The sequence below is a fragment of the Neurospora tetrasperma genome (genome assembly GCF_000213175.1).
Source record: "Neurospora tetrasperma FGSC 2508 unplaced genomic scaffold NEUTE1scaffold_81, whole genome shotgun sequence".
Lineage (NCBI taxonomy): Eukaryota > Fungi > Ascomycota > Sordariomycetes > Sordariales > Sordariaceae > Neurospora > Neurospora tetrasperma.
The window spans coordinates 5,722,790-5,738,053 of NW_009799179.1; the positions used below are offsets into that span (position 1 = coordinate 5,722,790).

Consider the following 15,264-nt stretch of genomic DNA (forward strand, 5'->3'; position numbering starts at 1 on the left):
AAGTACCACAGAGGATGCCCCTGGCTTGGCATTTGATTTGCCTTCCAAACAAAGTCTTGGTCCCCTCCCCTCCCTTTTCGATCCACTCACTGACAAGCAACAACATCTTGACCCCAAACTCATCGTAGAGTTTTCAATCACATTTTGATTCTACCATTGCTTGACACCACATACGTAAATCCAAAACTCTCCATCCACAGACAACCAGCAAAATGTCATCATCAAAACTATCACCACCCCAATCACAGGCCTCTCGCCTCCCATATAACGATGTCATGTCACCAGCCCTCGCCAATGACATCCTCAATGGCTTCAACGTCGACTTCTCCTCTCCCTCCCAAGACCGAGACTTCCTCGCCTCGCTGCTCACCTCGGGTTTCGCCCCACCGGTTGAAGTCCGCAAACTTTGGGAACCGAGTCTCATGCGTGGAATGGAAGAATGGAAAATGATGATGGACTGTGCCCATTCCTTGAGGGATCAAGCTTATCGGGTTCTGCGGCTGGAGCGAGAACAAGATCATGGTCAAAGTCGCGTGATGGGTGATCCTGAGCTGTGTTTGTTGCCGTTTCTGGGGATGATCATGGCGGGGAGGGAGGAAGGGTGTTTGTTTGACGGGGATACTTGTGCTGGGAGTCTCTTGGGGAAGAGGAGGGAAGGTGGGGGAGGAGAAAAGTCATCGGCGCAAGTGGGAAGAGGTGGAGGCAAGAGGGTGAAGAAGACGACGGGTGTGATGGGGAGAGGTGTCTCGCGTTTTTGGGCGCAAGACGACACGGCGAAAACGAGCAGACAAGGGACGAGGGGTCGGGGGGAGATCGGTGTTTCTGACGCTGTCAGAAAAGCGATGAACGGCCACGAACCGATTAGTGAGGGAGGAAAGATGGCATTGCCGACTCGGGTGATGTCGGCTGTCCACCGCTCAGCTGGGCCTAGTCAGGGCGAAAGAGAATCGAAAGCGAAGAAATCCAGGTTGACCGATAAAACGAAGCTCGAACACTCGAAGTTTCCAGATGAACCAAGCTACGCCGGCACCTGGAGTCCCCAACGTAGCCTTGCTTCACACTCGTCCCCTAACGAAAACCTCGATGTCGCCCTTGGCGATGTATCGGTAGCAGGCACATCGAGTTTTGACGAATATGTTTTAGCAGCTAACGTGAGGATCACCGGAAAGCGCACTTACAAATCGCCCTTTTTCAGTGAACCACCGCCCTGGCCGATATCAACAAGCAAAGCCTCTCCTTCCAAGAGCAAGACCTCCACATCCAAGAGCAGATCCCCAACCAAGAAGTCCCGAAATCCACACCCACCCGGTATCTCTTGCCTCCCCATTGCTCCCCTCTCAACCCCGAGATTCGGATTAATTCAAGAAGAAGTAGCAGCCGACCCCTTCCGTCTGCTCATAGCCGTGACATTCCTGATTAAAGGCCGGGGTACAATGGCCATCCCTCTATTCCGCCAACTAATGGATCTTTTCCCTACTCCCGAGGCGCTCGCCAGTGCCGATCCCTCTGAGATCATCAATCTCATTCGCCCACTGGGGCTATCCGTCAACCGTTGCTCTGTCATACAGAAATATGCGCGGATGTTCATCGAGTGTCCACCGTGTAAAGAAAAGAGGTACGGAGTGAGAAATTATCCGAGACCTGGGGATGCGAGGGGTGTCAAGGTGGGAAAGGAATTTACGGGCGAGCCGGATGACTTCCATATCGGAAAAGCGTCACAGGCAGAATTTGACGATGATGATGACAGGATCAACGCCATCAAATTCGCCAAAGAACATGCCATTGGATGCGCCTGGGAAATCGGCCATCTCACACAGGGTCCATACGCTCTGGACTCGTGGCGGATATTTTGTCGGGATAAGCTCCTCGGTCGGGCGGACGACTGGAAGGGGAAGGGTCGTCATCCGGAGTTTCAGCCGGAATGGATGCGGGTTCTGCCGCAAGATAAGGAGTTGAGAGCGTACTTGCGGTGGATGTGGTACGTGTTTTTGTTTGAATGCGTTCTCTTTTGCTTTGATCTTCTTTCCCAGGCAATCATTCATTGCTGACGAAATTTGGACAAACAGGATGCGTGAAGGATGGGAATGGGATCCTATAACCGGGGAGAGAGAGCCCCTCCGTGAGGAGATGCGGAAGGCAGTGGATGAGGGACGGGTTGTCTATGATGAGTGTGGTAGTTGGGTGATCTTTGGATGAAAAGAGATGAGGGGATAGAAAGATGATGTTCCCTGAAACACTCTGTTTGTTCTGAGTTGCAGTGGTTGGCAAGCATTGGTGGACACAAAGTCCAAGCACGCCGCGAAATAGGTTCCATTCACTGTTGAGCCGGTTGTACCTTCCTCAGAATCACCTCTCATCTGACGAGGGCCAGATGATGCGCACTTTTTCCAACATCCGGAAGGCACCTGCCTTGTCAGGGTCTGACTGACGATATTGAAGCGACCCTCTTCCTCGCCTTTGGTTGAGTACAGTAGGTAGGTATCTGCTCCCGCATCAAAGTTCCACGCTTCAAGAGACATGATACGATTTTCGCGGACCACTACCGTTCCCAGAAACATCCAACGGTAACCCCTCATGGCTCGCATCACACACCTCGCCTCCTCGGCCGTTCGCGGCATTACCACCCTCACGTTGCTTACAGGAGGCTTCTTTTCTGTCTTTGCGCAAAAGCATCCGAATGGAGGTTATGCCAAAGATTGCATCTTTACGGGCGCAAGTTTACGAGAGGGTCACTGGCTAGGGTGCAACTGTCTGAACGACGACGTTGCCATTTTCGGCTACAACTATACTTGGTGAGTCTTTTGATGTGTACAAGTCATCATGGTGCATTTGTGGTGTGCGGTTTTCTAAGATGCTCATCGCTTATTTTACCATAGGCTGGATCTGAACTTTTGCTTGGGAAACAGAAATGGCACCTTGGAGAGTTATGATACGTAAGTCACCATCCAGTGATCTGATTAGGTACGCAGCTTTCCATCCAGACGATGATAACTGACTCGCTCTTGCCCCTTCAGCGGAAACTACACTACAACCTGCCGTGACTGCAGAATTCTCAACAACTACCGTACGATCTTCCTGAACTGTCTATGCCCGGACATGGCGCATGTACTACACAACACCACGATTGATCTGAGTAAGTTCAGTCCTTGCGGTAACGTATATCTGCTTGAAGTGTTTGTCTAGCTTCTAACCATATCACATTAGACACTACCCTGTACAATGTGGATGGATGTGCGGGTTGCTATAACCACATGGGAAACAAGTCATGGGATGGCCCCCCCCCCCCTTCATCTTCAAACCACACTCTGTCGTCAATCTCATTCTTTTGACTACATGAGAACCTGGAAGAGTCCGTCCCATTGAAAGCGCGGCTCGTACTTCCCAAGGCTGTCGCTTAACTAATGCATCTTAAAAATCGATCCGTCGTCATGCCCAGTGTGTTCTTCGCAGGCGTATTCCTCGCCACGCCACATACATGATATGTTTGAATCCACTGCTTCCTCTGTCCTATTATTCCATCTGCAGTCCAGACTTTACCTTTCTAATTCATCATGATTCGTACATCGAATTATTCAAGTGTCTCTCAGGCATGTCCAACTCGTTAGCTCCACCAGCAAAGGGCACTGGATCATCTCGAGGTTCTTCGTAACACAAAGGCACCCTATTGTGGCTTGACAGACCAAAGCTCCCGAGACCAACCATGCTCCCTGATCTTCTTCGTCTCCTTAGAGATGGCCTTCTTTTCGCTCGCGAAGATAGCGAGCGCTTTACTACAAGAGGCAAATGCTTCCACAAGCTCCTTTATCCTGCCAGATTTGACGAATTCCTGAGATACGGCTGAGGCTTTCTCAGCGACAACCGCAGCCAGCTCCATGCACTCGAGCAAGTAGTCGCGCGAGAGGGTAGCGCCGGCAAAATGTAAAGAGCTAACGAGGGCCAGAACGGTTTCTGGGATGTAGGCCTCACGAAGAGCTTGGAAGTCGGGGTCGGCTAATACGAACACATGTTAGACGAAATTCCACCCAAGGATGGGAAATACGCGAGTGAACTTACGCTGAATGGTTTCCAGCAACCACCCCTTAAGGACTGGTTGCATGTATGCTTTGGCCGCGCGGACTTCCTTGTTCGTATGCTGCCACAGTTCGCGGGAATTGGTGCTGTCCCTAATGCGATTCAGTCAGTCGTGAACGTCGACTCGTTGTGTCTGGAATTACTCACTCCCTAGCGAGACCTGCCAAAGAGGACAAAGTCTCCATCGAGTCCAAAGCCTTGACAAGGCACTCGAGCTCCCACATGTTTCGTACTTGTGTGATCACTGCCTCCTTGTCACCGGCGTACAACGCAAGCAACTCCTCTGGAAGCTCACTCGCGGCGAAGTCGGCAAACCATTCAACACTACCATCGTCCCCCTCTCCCCCGACCAGGATCCCGGTCTTCCGCCGGATGATCTCCCGGCCTGGCACCCTCTGAGAAAGAGCACGGGCGGCGCGCAAGCGTGTGCGTTCTTGAGAAAGTTAGCAGGCTGCTGCAAGACAGAGAATAGCAATATTGTAAGAATACTCACTTAAGAAATACTTGTAGGCCCTGATGACATATGTGCATGTTTCCACGAACAAATCATCGACCAGCATGAGCCATTCCAGAGAGCAGATGATATGTCCCTCTTCTTGATCGAATTCTTCTGCCTCGTCGTCACCAAAAAAATCTGGCTTCACTATGCGGCCGTACTTTAGTGTCGCCGGGCCGTCCTCCAGGACCTTGAACTTCCCCTTTGCCTCACAGGGCTGTAGAAGGTCGTGAACATCGCTGAGGAAAATCTCGGGCTGCCTCTTGACAAACTCCGAGACACTGATGCCTAGTCTATTCATAATGGAAATCTGCACCCTCCGTGCACCGTTGTCGAGAATGTGGATAAGATTTCGGCTGAGCGCCTCGTATACGCGCTGCCCATGTAGCTTGGAGCAATAAAGTGGTATCATCTGCTCCAGATTGGCGAGGCGGAGGAAGCTGATATAGGCTGCGATAATGTTCTCCATGGCCTCTTGATGGGCATCGGAAATGGTACGGGTCTCGCTGAGCCTGTTGAGAGTAGTGAAGATGATGAGAACGTGACTGAGCACACGAAGGCTGTTGTGGTCCGACAGATTGAAATATTTAGGGTGAGTAAGGTCATCTGGGACTTGCAGATCAACTGGAGGTATCAAGTTGGACTTCGATCGTTGATTTGCGTGCTTCGCCAGGACGAGTCCCTGATTAGTCAAATAACGGCCAAGTTCATGCGCAATAATGGCACCCTGTAGTGCCTTGGATGGCCTTGTAGCTTCGTTGCTCGTCCTCAAATCTGTCTCGAGTAAGGTGACGAGCCTCTTGCCGACCGAATGCGGATCCCCGTGGTGCAAAACAGCGTTGAAAGCAGGGAACTGTTGGGCGATCCTAGCGGCCTCATCTCCACCGTGCTTGACCAGATACGAGTCGAACCGTGTTCGAAGTAGAGCGTTGTAGTGAGCAAATAGCAGGTCATCCCACGTCTCGCACACCTTCTCTACACTCGCGATATCACCGGCCAGCAGGCCATAGACCGCCCGGTCGTAGTCACTAGTTCCGCCATCCCGAGCGGTAGAGAAGCACATCCGCCTCCATAGAACGAGCGAACGCGGGTCAAAGTCCGGCTGGTCCTCGTCTTCTGGGTTCGCAAGCGGTAGGGGCGTAAGAGACGCAGCTCTCCATAGCTCCGTCCTCATAGAACACCATTCTCGAATCTCAGCCATTGAAAAGCCACGACGTAGCATCTCAAAGCAGCCCAACCAAATGGCGCGCTCGAAAAAGTCGTCCTGGGTTTCCAATTTGCGAGCCTGCCGTGTGATAGCATCGGGATCGAGCTGGGTGACAAGCGTGTTGGAGCTGAGATGTGATTCGGCAAAGCCAAATGCCCTTGGGTCAAGCGATCCTTGGTACCCGTTCACGCTCTTCTGCAGCTTGATCTTGGTGCGAGTATGAAGCCAGCCATGGGCAAGAATGTCACCCCTCTCTGCGCTCTCCTGAAGGTGGCTCACAACGTCGTCTACTGGCGGTCCCTGGCTTGCACTGCTCTGAAGCCACTCTAGCACGACCTTTTGTTCCCTTGCCAAAGAGTCAGACAGCATGAAATCGTTCCACCATTGGTTCCGTGACTGTAAGGATGGTTTTATGTGTTGTTTCAACTGAGATGTTTCGTCCTGGCCATATTCCAGGGGCAGCATGCGCCGAAGAAGATCCCAAGTTTGCGCCTCCTCTTCTGCCTTCCGATATCCTTCGTCAAAGTTTACGGCGAGGTCATCAATTTCATTATCGTCGATGTCCATCTCATTTTCGCGAAGGGTGAGTGTGCGTGGCTGACGCTCGCGAAGTCGATCCGCCCTTTTCCTCGAGTATGCATGGTAAGAGTCGATAAGCTGGAAGACCTGGGCGCGCTTCTCTTTTGTGGTTCCTCTGAGATCGGTGAGGTGGCGGTCTAGCTCTCCCGAAAAAAACTCGACTTCATCGCCGGCTCGGATGACGGTTTGCCGGTATGATGACGGCTGTTGGGCCATGGGGGGAGGTATAAGTCCTGGATGCGCATGTAGTGTTAGCAGCTAGCTGTTCTTAGGGCATTCGAAGCTCCACGATGATCGAACCTAGATCTGGGCTTTCGCTTTTCGAGGCAAATGAAAAGCTCGCGTCTGAGGTAACAGAAGGGTCCTGCAGCAACTGCGTATCAGAAGAAATGAACACTGCCGTGCGGCGTCGGCGTATCGAAGGATTGATGTTGCTCACAACTGTGGGTGCCATGTTCGCCCTTGGTCGTTTCCGTATACACGAGGTTCAAATGGGGGTAGATCGATTGGCGTGATGCTGTGATGACTGTTTGGTAGGCGCGTCGCGGGTTCTTGGTAGGGGACGGCAGACGCTACTGTCTTTCAATCGCATTCCATGCTGTGCTTTGTCCACTTGTTCGTTGAAAGCTCCTTCCAGAAAGACAGACCGGTTGCTGGGCAAGATGACGTCCCACTCTCGGGGACTGAGATCGAGATCAATGTTGGGGTCGTGTCTACAAGGCGTAATGGGAGCACAAGGTAGCTTTCGTGTTGTGTAGCGAAAAGGTCTAAGTGTGGTTCTACACACGCCCAAGTATGGAAAGGTAATTCATGTTGTAATAATTCACGTTGACGAATTTCCAATCACACGTCGAAGCTCCAGCTGCCGCTAGCAACTCGCTTGCCGTCCGCACGACGCGTTCCATGCGGCTCAAAAAGCCGGACTGGGATCTGCGGCCGGCAGAATATGGGTCCCTGGGCGAAGACCTATGAACCCCACCCAAATTTCAAGCCCCTCCACCTGTGTGAGAAATTGATACAAAAAGCGACGGACCCCAAAAACTTCTTTGGTATTTTCTTCTTCTTTTTTTTTTTCCTTACAATGTCCACGGCATTCCTATTAGAGTCTCGGAACAAGACCATCATTTCTTGTTCAGGCCCATGAGGTCTCTTGCGTGCTCAAGGATCGCCCAGAGGAATACTGCACTTTCCGTTTAAGTTACCTAACACCTTCACGGGCGTTTAGGTGGACATATCTGGACAAGTGATACATTTCGACTCCTCTTGTTTTCCTTCATGTAGCCTTCTTTGTCTGTTCCATCTTGAGCCGTAGCAGGCTCGCTTTGGGGCAGCTAACTGTTGACGCGCTTTCGCCGTTCTTTTCGTAAAACGCGTTGCAACACTCGTAGAGTGCGTCTATCTGTTTCTGGCATTTGCTCTCATCAAATCCGTTTCTGGTCAGGCAATCTGCGGCGTGAAGTGAGGTCAGCAAACTGCGAGTTCTGAACGACACAGGAGTCAAGCTGGTCATCCTCACTTTGTATCGCGCACTGCAGGCACAAAAGAACCGCATGTCAGCACACCACGCGTGCAAGCCGTAACAAAAGAACAAGGGAAGCATGGAACACACCGCGCGTGGATGGCATGGCGGATTGGCTGCGAGGTCGTCTTGCAATGTCTAACAAAGCAACATGAACGGTCAGCAGTGCCTCAGGGGAGAGCCGAGACATTCTGTAAGGGGAGACCTGAAGCTGGTACTGCGCCTAAACCCACCATGGTATCGAAATTTGAACAGTCGAGAACTCCGTCTAGTTGGAAGCTGGATCGTGAAGAAGTCAAGAACTGGTAGTTACCCTTCTTTGCTCAGGTGTCTATAAAGTGGAAGGTAAAAGCCAGAGCTTCGAGTGGGACTCTACGCTCGAGGATCTCCCTCCTGCAAGTTTGGAATCCCCACAACCTAAACAATCCCGGTGCTTCGGTACCCCATTCTCCAGTCCAGTTGCCGCGCCTATCAGTAAAGGAAACGGAGGGATGATGTCAGGAACTCTCCGGATCGAAAACACTTATCGGTGACCACCAATGCGTCAATCTATCTGTACTATTCTTCTACCAGCCTCACTACAGCCTAACGCTGGAACAGGCAATTAACCGCGGACTAGGACTACAAGGAACTGTTCATTACTATAGGGCTTGTGCGAGGCAAGGTCGGGTGGTCTGCAAAGATGAGCGAAAGATTGGTATTCGAATGGTTGACCTGGAATTAGTGCCAAGTGGTGGACAGTGAAATACTTGGGCACCTAGTTATGTGGGCTTGCAATTCGGTGTATGAACACCTTCACGAATTGGCCTTCCTCGGCCCTTTCGTCTTATGTTCACCTTTTGGATCAGGCACGGGTATTATACGCATGTGCCGCATTTCAGTAGAGCCTTAAGGAGCGCAACTTAGCACAAAAGTTGGCCAGGTCGAGAGGAGGCATCAAGGTTTCGTACAAATATTGGTGTTTCAAGGCTGGCCCCACCTGAACTTTGCGTCTGCTGCAGTCTTACAAACCGCCGCCCTCCAGCCGTCGTTTACTGCATTCGCCGCAACCACGCTTCCACCTCAAAAGCACGACTTGACCCGGTGCACCTCGCCTTCCACTTCTCTGAATTCTCACGGACCTACTTGACTCGACGCTTCCCAAGACCAGAAGTCTGCCACAGCATATTTCAATACACCTATCTACTGCAGTAAGACAATCCGCTTCTCCTCTCGAATTTTGCTGTCCCTTCACCGATTTCTGCTCCATCTCGTTGTGCGACAACACAGGCAGGACGAGACTCTCCGGCGCGTTGACACGCGCGCAATCTCTGACTTCCATCGCAGCCTGGAGATCTAGCATTTCCGAACATTGACACTTCAAACTCGGCCCTTCCAGTTTTCATTGACGAAATCTCTTTGCGACTAGACTTCTGCCTAGCATCTCCAACTCCCAAGTCATCAACATGGCGGACAACGCTGAGAACGGAAGTGGAAACGCTGGCTCCGATGCCGCCGCCCCCGCCGTCGAGCACCTTAATATCAAGGTGACGGATAACAACAACGAGGTCTTTTTCAAGATCAAGCGCAGCACCAAGCTCGAGAAGCTCATGACGGCGTTCTGCGAGCGCCAGGGCAAGACGCTGGCTTCGGTTAGGTTCCTCTTCGAGGGTCAGCGCGTACAGCCCACGGACACCCCGGACACTGTAAGTAAAATCTGGCATGCACCTAACATCTGTGGTGATGTTGCTGCTAGCCCGGGAACACCATGGTAGACGAAGCACCCAAGCACGCCAGAAATATGTTTGCTAACCAGGTCTATTGCTACCATAATATAGCTCGAGATGCAGGACGGTGATTGCCTGGAAGTTCACCAAGAGCAGGTCGGCGGCTGGTAGATAAAAGGCGATCCTTTACTACAACTACAAGGAGATGGGAGAGAAAAAAAAAAGGCAAAAAAATACAAAAAGACAAAATTATAACCGGCCATATGCATAGTAGCAAGCGGGACGACAACCGGCGACTTGATCACCAGAAGATAGCTCGCGAGTGGTATCCGATTCTATAACAGGACAGGGACTGGGTGGGAGTTTCGGAATGTGATAGCAGGATTGGACACGGGGTTACGGAGAACATCACAGCTTTTGCCATTGTCACTGGACGCACGCACTTTTTCTACTTTTTGTTCCTATTCGTCGCATAGGTGATGCCTAGGAGAACCGGAGTTCGGAGGGTGCTATCATTGGGGTCATAGGGCGGAGGGGTATCGAGGAACATCGATTTGATTCTATTTATACCATACTTTGACAGGACGCCAACTGGCTTTGCCGGCATCTTATCTTCTGTTTGAAGCGTAAACACGGCATCTTTCCAAAAGGCATTCTGCCTCCTTTCTTCCCCCCTTTTCCACTCCCAGATGTTGTAACAATACTGCGAATGCTCGTTTATGATGCCATGCACATTCTCGAGCGCTGTCGAGTGTTTATTATCCCAGGAATTCAAGGACTCACATTGTTGTATCTGTTCCCGCTCAGCCAGTGAACCCATTGCAGTGACATATTCGTAGACAGAGCTTTTACTCTCCTCTACCATCATCTCCAATTTGCCCAGCTTCAATCGTCGTTCCCGAGCGCTGTGGGATATCGTCAACTCCTTGCTTATCTTCCAAGGCTGATTTAACCATGACGTCCATAATGCCTATCAGGTAGGCTACGCTGACAAGTCCAAGGCAACCCCGAATAACCACATTATGACATCCTAGTTTCGTGTGTTGATGTGTTATTATTATGATATTGTTTGTATCTCGATACTCGTACATATGAACCCCTTAACACTATTGAGTAAAAGAAAATGTAGAGCAACATCCTGATTCCAATGCTATGCAGAAGAAAAAAAAAAGGACGAAAGAAAGAAACACCCTTACAATGCTTTGACCTTTGCCCCTATATCCCTATACTCTGTCCTGGACTCTTCTTTGTGTCCGTCATTGGGAAAAGTGGAAGAACCCATCCACTTCCGTATGCCTATGCTTTTAACTCCCTCTCCATGCATCCAGTACAAAGAACAACCATCTCACCCGGCACCGTGCCGGCCCTCCCTTCCCTAGGGAATATCTGTCCATCATCGAACCCGCCGCCGCAGTCGGCACAGCGGAAACACTCATCGTGCCACTCGCCGCCAAGCGCCCTAATGTACTGTCCGATGACGGCCTTCCGGCACTTGCGACATTTGGGCGCCCTGCGCTCGGTGCGCTTTGTCTGGCACGACACGCACCACGCATAACCGTCCTTTTCGATATGCGTCATGCCGCGCTCAAATGGGTCCCCGCACTCGGCGCAGAAGAAGTGGCCAAAGTGCCAGTGGTGGCCCAGTGCCACCACGTGCTCGCCCATAATGGGCGTCGTGCAGTGCTTGCACCGCGGCGCGAACAGTTCGTGCCAGTCCAAGTGGCAGTAGAACCGGAGACGCGCGTCACCGTCCTCGGCCATGGTCTGGCCCGGCGTTTCGGGGAAATGTTCGCCTGCGGTCCGCCGGGCGATGCGCTCGAGCCGCGCCGCCCGGTGCTCATCCGGTTCTGGAGAGATCTCGAGCGCCTCGAGCGACGTGCCGCATGAGTAGCATGTGAAGCACTGCGGATGGAAGCGCTCCGTCATCCCAGCCAGCGAGACGAAGCGGCCTTCAATGAAGTCGCCGCACTCGTGGCAGCGAGCCGTGGCGCGGCTGCCTGCTGGTTTGGGCGCCGGTGACCAGTGGCTGCGTGGCCGAGCTGGCATATGTCGACCTACGGCTCCCGGGGTGGGGAGCGGGCGTCGAGAGCTGCTGCTGTTGGAGGTGCTGGATTTATCGTCTGGCGTCACGATTACTGGAATGCTAGGTCCATCATCGTGAGATCCGCCTGGGAGGACAATCTGAGGGATGTTAGATCGTGATGATGAAGCTGACTCCGAGACAGTGATGGAGGGAACAGATATTGAGGGGATAGAAGATGAAGGAGGCGGTGGATTTATTTGAATACTGGGTGGGGTTGGGACTGGGAGTGGGCGTCTTGTTGGCGACGAAGACGACGGTGGGGTTGAAAAACCATTCGAAACAGGGATAACAGGGACGTTCGGCGTCGAGCCCGGCTGCTGTCGTGGTCGCTGGGGTTGCTGTGGGAGTGCTCGCTGCTGCTGTTGTTGTTGTTGTTGTTGTTGTTGTTGTTGTTGTTGTTGTTGTTGTTGTTGTTGTTGTTGTTGTTGTTGTTGTTGTTGTTGTTGTTGGTGGTGTTGCGTTTGCTGCGGCTCTTCTTGGGGTTGCTGCGACTGCTGGCTGCGGAAACGTCCAGGGACGAGTGGCGTCGAGCGGTCGTCACTCTTGCCGAATCTCGACGGTCCTTCTGGCGTGTCATCAGCAGCCTCATCAGGAGCTTTCCATTGTCTGTCAAAGCTTACGATGGGTCGACCGGGATTGTCACTGACGGCAGACGGCGTAGGTAGCTTGACGCTGCGGTCTTTCAGCTTCATGCTTGTGGCTTGCCGTATCTCATCGCTGCGGATTTCCATGCCGTGCTTTCGAGGAACCTCTTCCTGCACCGGTTTCTTTCTTTCCCAAGGCAAAGCGGGGCGTACGTTGGTGGTGTACTGAGGGTTGCGGGATTGGGTGACAGGATTACGGTGAATCTCATACTTTTCGTACCTAGATCCGTCTTTGGGAGGGGACGAGGCAACGCCATCCGCTGCCGGGGACGTTTCAGGGGCAAACTGTACGCGATTCAGGGGGTTCTTGGGTTTCGCTCCCAGTTGCTCAGGAGTCCTGATTTGTGCAAAGTTATCCAGGCTAGAAGAAGATGACCGCGCTTCTGATTCCTCCGAAATCTTGTCACCTGGGAACGGCTTCTGGGGCTCACCAAATATGTCCTTCTTCGAACCACTCCGTAGGTAACCGCTACTACCTGAAAAGGTGCTGTACGACTTGGAGTTACCCGATTCTGGGGAGCCATCTCGCACACGCTCATGGCTCGCCCTAGGTGTCCCCGGCAGCCTGAAAGACAGCGGGCGAGCTGAAGCTGGCGATACTGGGCTTCGACTTGACCCTTGTCCTTCTTCGCCATCCGTCGAACTTCCCGACATTGAGTACGTGCTAGTATCTCTGGCTAGACCAGTGGGGGCCACATCGCTGCCGTATTTGACGCTGGCTGTGCGGGCATGGGCGTAGCTGTCTTTGCGCAAGTGAGGCTTATACCGATATGGGGTGCCTGGCTCGGGCGGTCTCTCTTTCCCGGGGTTTTCGTGTTGCCATACTAACTCAGCTGCCTCGGCCAGCGCGGCTTCGTAGAGACGCCTTTCCTCCTCGGTTTGCTCCGGAGCCTCATCGTTCCCAGAGCCGGGGCCGACATCCGGCCTAATTAGCGGGCCACCACTGGCGTTCTTGCTGTGTCCCTTTAGATCCATGTCCTCCATAGCCTTGCGCAAAGAAACAGCCTCCTCCTTTTCCATCCATCTCTGACCGCGTTCGATATAGGTAGCAGAAGGTACCACCTCTGATGGCTTCAAGAGCCGGGCTGGACGGTCTGGGTAGTAATCTCTACCTCGGGTCACGTTCGAGTACTTGGAGCCAACGCTGGCGGTCACGGAGCTGCGGCCAGGAGACAGCTCGGTTGGGCTGGATGCATTGTTCGCTTCTGAAGTGCCATTTTGGATGGGAGAGGAGGCGGTCTCGGAGAGGCGAGGGGCTTGTGTGAAAGATGACCGGCTGCTAGGCGAGGGACTGGCAGCAGTAGTACAAGAAGTATCGCGCTTCGAAGCGGGCAGTGGACGTGCACCACCAGGCCTGTTAAGTCGACTGGCGCGTAGATCTTTAAGATATGCGGCTGGATGGTGTTTGTGTTAGTGCGAGACAGGCCATCAAACACGTCCACACCCCCACCTAGCACCTAGGAGATAGTCGGGAAGAACGGCGTACCAAATTGCTCGCTGCTCATATAAGAAGGCGACGGCGGAGTGGCCTTTTTGGGCGAAGCACGCTCGCTCGAGTTACTCCGGGCAAACATGGCGGGCGAGAGGTGACCCCCTTCACGAAGGTGTTGTGCAGCCCTATCTCTTCTTATTTATTGGAATGGCGGGATGTTGATCGTCAATGATGGTTAAGAGTGGAGAAATAGAGACGGTGAAGGAAAGGGTTGGTGGTCGACGGCTGTCAGAAGCGGAGTGAGCCTTGGGAAGTCCCTGGCTGGGAAGGTGGAGCGCCGGACAAGTCGGTTAAAAAGGAGTACAGGACTCTACACAGTAGGCGGAATTGGTCTCTGCTGCTATTATATGTTGTATGTAGAAGTACCGAAATCACGGTTATTAAAGACGACGCCTGCTGTGTCTGTTGTGATGTATGATGCTGTTCCTGTTGTACTTGTTGTTGTCTCTCGTTGATTGTGCCTACCCACCTCGTCCCAGCCCCGTCTCAATGCAAAGAAACAAGTGGAAGGCAAGGAAGGGGACGATGACTTTCCGATTCGTAGACCTCAAGCCTGTTCCGTGAGGAGACGATGTTGACAACGAAGGAGAAGCCCAAAGAATCGACTGCCTGGGCGGTGCTGGAAATAGAACAACAAAAGAAATATTCTAGGTCAATCTAATGTGATGTGTCCAGACATCTAGTGTAGGAGGTGGACGACAGTGAATAGGTAGTGTACAGGTAAGGAGCTGACGGAGTTGGTCATAGTTTAAACGGTATCCGTTCCAAGCGATTCGCTGTCGCGCAATTGGATGGATGGCTTGATCGTCAAAACAAGATGGAAAGACGAAGGGGGGACTCCCTAGCGACGGACCTGGACCGCGTAGCTGGATACATGGAAAGTGCCTGCCTCTACAGCTGTTGCCCGGTTGGGAGCGAGGGACATTTGAGGCTCCAAGCTCGAGCACCGGGCTAACACGCTCGACACCGGCGCTGGCGTGGTTTCTGGCCGCCTCCATGGAGGTAACACCACTGTATTGCGTAACCGTCAAGAGGCTAACACGTACTGCATAGTACAGTGCTCAGGGGCATGCTGTATGCAGTACGTACCCCGTTACATACCCCGGGGCCGTGCCCAAAGAGGTACCTCGAGAAAAGTGAGTGTGCTTGGGCGCGGCGTGAATCTCGTGTGAATCCGTAGCTTCCAATGAGCTGAAATGTCAGAAGGACTTGGCATTCCGCCTTCACCACAGCTTCACACGATTTCACAGGTTTTCGGGATACCTAAAATGCGTACGTTTGCGGGAAGATCGCAAAACTTCACTTATTAAGTAACGCCTGATTTTTCATTCATGTGAAGACCCAGCGGTGTTCCAATAGACTATACGGTTATCAAACCCACGAGGAACGCGATGATACGCCGAATCGTAATCTCTTGTAGTGTATGTACACATGCAGTAGTGTGTAAGACAGTAAACGACGATCTTT

The 15,264-nt window shown here is 52.4% G+C and overlaps 7 protein-coding genes across 7 annotated transcripts; 3 read left to right on the plus strand and 4 right to left on the minus strand.

The window, feature by feature from the left end:
- Positions 1-212: 212 nt before the first annotated feature.
- NEUTE1DRAFT_126253 (uncharacterized protein) lies at positions 213-2,428 on the plus strand (the record flags this gene model as incomplete). The annotated part of the gene is made up of 3 exons (XM_009858142.1): positions 213-1,978; positions 2,067-2,173; positions 2,253-2,428. 3 exons carry the CDS (start codon positions 213-215, stop codon positions 2,426-2,428), a joined length of 2,049 nt encoding a protein of 682 aa, XP_009856444.1.
- A 173-nt stretch (positions 2,429-2,601) lies between these two features.
- NEUTE1DRAFT_33641 (uncharacterized protein) lies at positions 2,602-3,281 on the plus strand (the record flags this gene model as incomplete). Its single annotated transcript, XM_009856634.1, has 4 exons — positions 2,602-2,792; positions 2,877-2,933; positions 3,015-3,133; positions 3,205-3,281. Coding segments are annotated over 4 exons (444 nt in total), but the record flags the coding sequence as incomplete, so codon positions are not given.
- Position 3,282: 1 nt separating this feature from the next.
- NEUTE1DRAFT_126254 (uncharacterized protein) lies at positions 3,283-6,807 on the minus strand (the record flags this gene model as incomplete). Its single annotated transcript, XM_009858143.1, has 5 exons — positions 3,283-3,990; positions 4,054-4,163; positions 4,219-4,504; positions 4,565-6,586; positions 6,654-6,807. The coding sequence occupies 5 exons, from the start codon at positions 6,805-6,807 to the stop codon at positions 3,662-3,664; spliced, it is 2,901 nt and encodes a 966-aa protein (XP_009856445.1).
- A 673-nt stretch (positions 6,808-7,480) lies between these two features.
- Positions 7,481-8,314, minus strand: NEUTE1DRAFT_118942 (uncharacterized protein; the record flags this gene model as incomplete). Its single annotated transcript, XM_009858144.1, has 4 exons — positions 7,481-7,799; positions 7,870-7,882; positions 7,963-8,010; positions 8,106-8,314. The coding sequence occupies 4 exons, from the start codon at positions 8,106-8,108 to the stop codon at positions 7,627-7,629; spliced, it is 237 nt and encodes a 78-aa protein (XP_009856446.1).
- A 658-nt stretch (positions 8,315-8,972) lies between these two features.
- NEUTE1DRAFT_118943 (uncharacterized protein) lies at positions 8,973-9,804 on the plus strand (the record flags this gene model as incomplete). Its single annotated transcript, XM_009858145.1, has 3 exons — positions 8,973-9,062; positions 9,281-9,557; positions 9,690-9,804. The coding sequence occupies 2 exons, from the start codon at positions 9,318-9,320 to the stop codon at positions 9,747-9,749; spliced, it is 300 nt and encodes a 99-aa protein (XP_009856447.1).
- Positions 9,800-10,228, minus strand: NEUTE1DRAFT_118944 (uncharacterized protein; the record flags this gene model as incomplete). Its single annotated transcript, XM_009858146.1, has 1 exon — positions 9,800-10,228. The coding sequence occupies one exon, from the start codon at positions 10,183-10,185 to the stop codon at positions 10,027-10,029; it is 159 nt and encodes a 52-aa protein (XP_009856448.1).
- A 198-nt stretch (positions 10,229-10,426) lies between these two features.
- Positions 10,427-13,879, minus strand: NEUTE1DRAFT_114725 (uncharacterized protein; the record flags this gene model as incomplete). The annotated part of the gene is made up of 3 exons (XM_009858147.1): positions 10,427-10,608; positions 10,928-13,699; positions 13,792-13,879. The coding sequence occupies 3 exons, from the start codon at positions 13,877-13,879 to the stop codon at positions 10,427-10,429; spliced, it is 3,042 nt and encodes a 1,013-aa protein (XP_009856449.1).
- Positions 13,880-15,264: the final 1,385 nt, after the last annotated feature.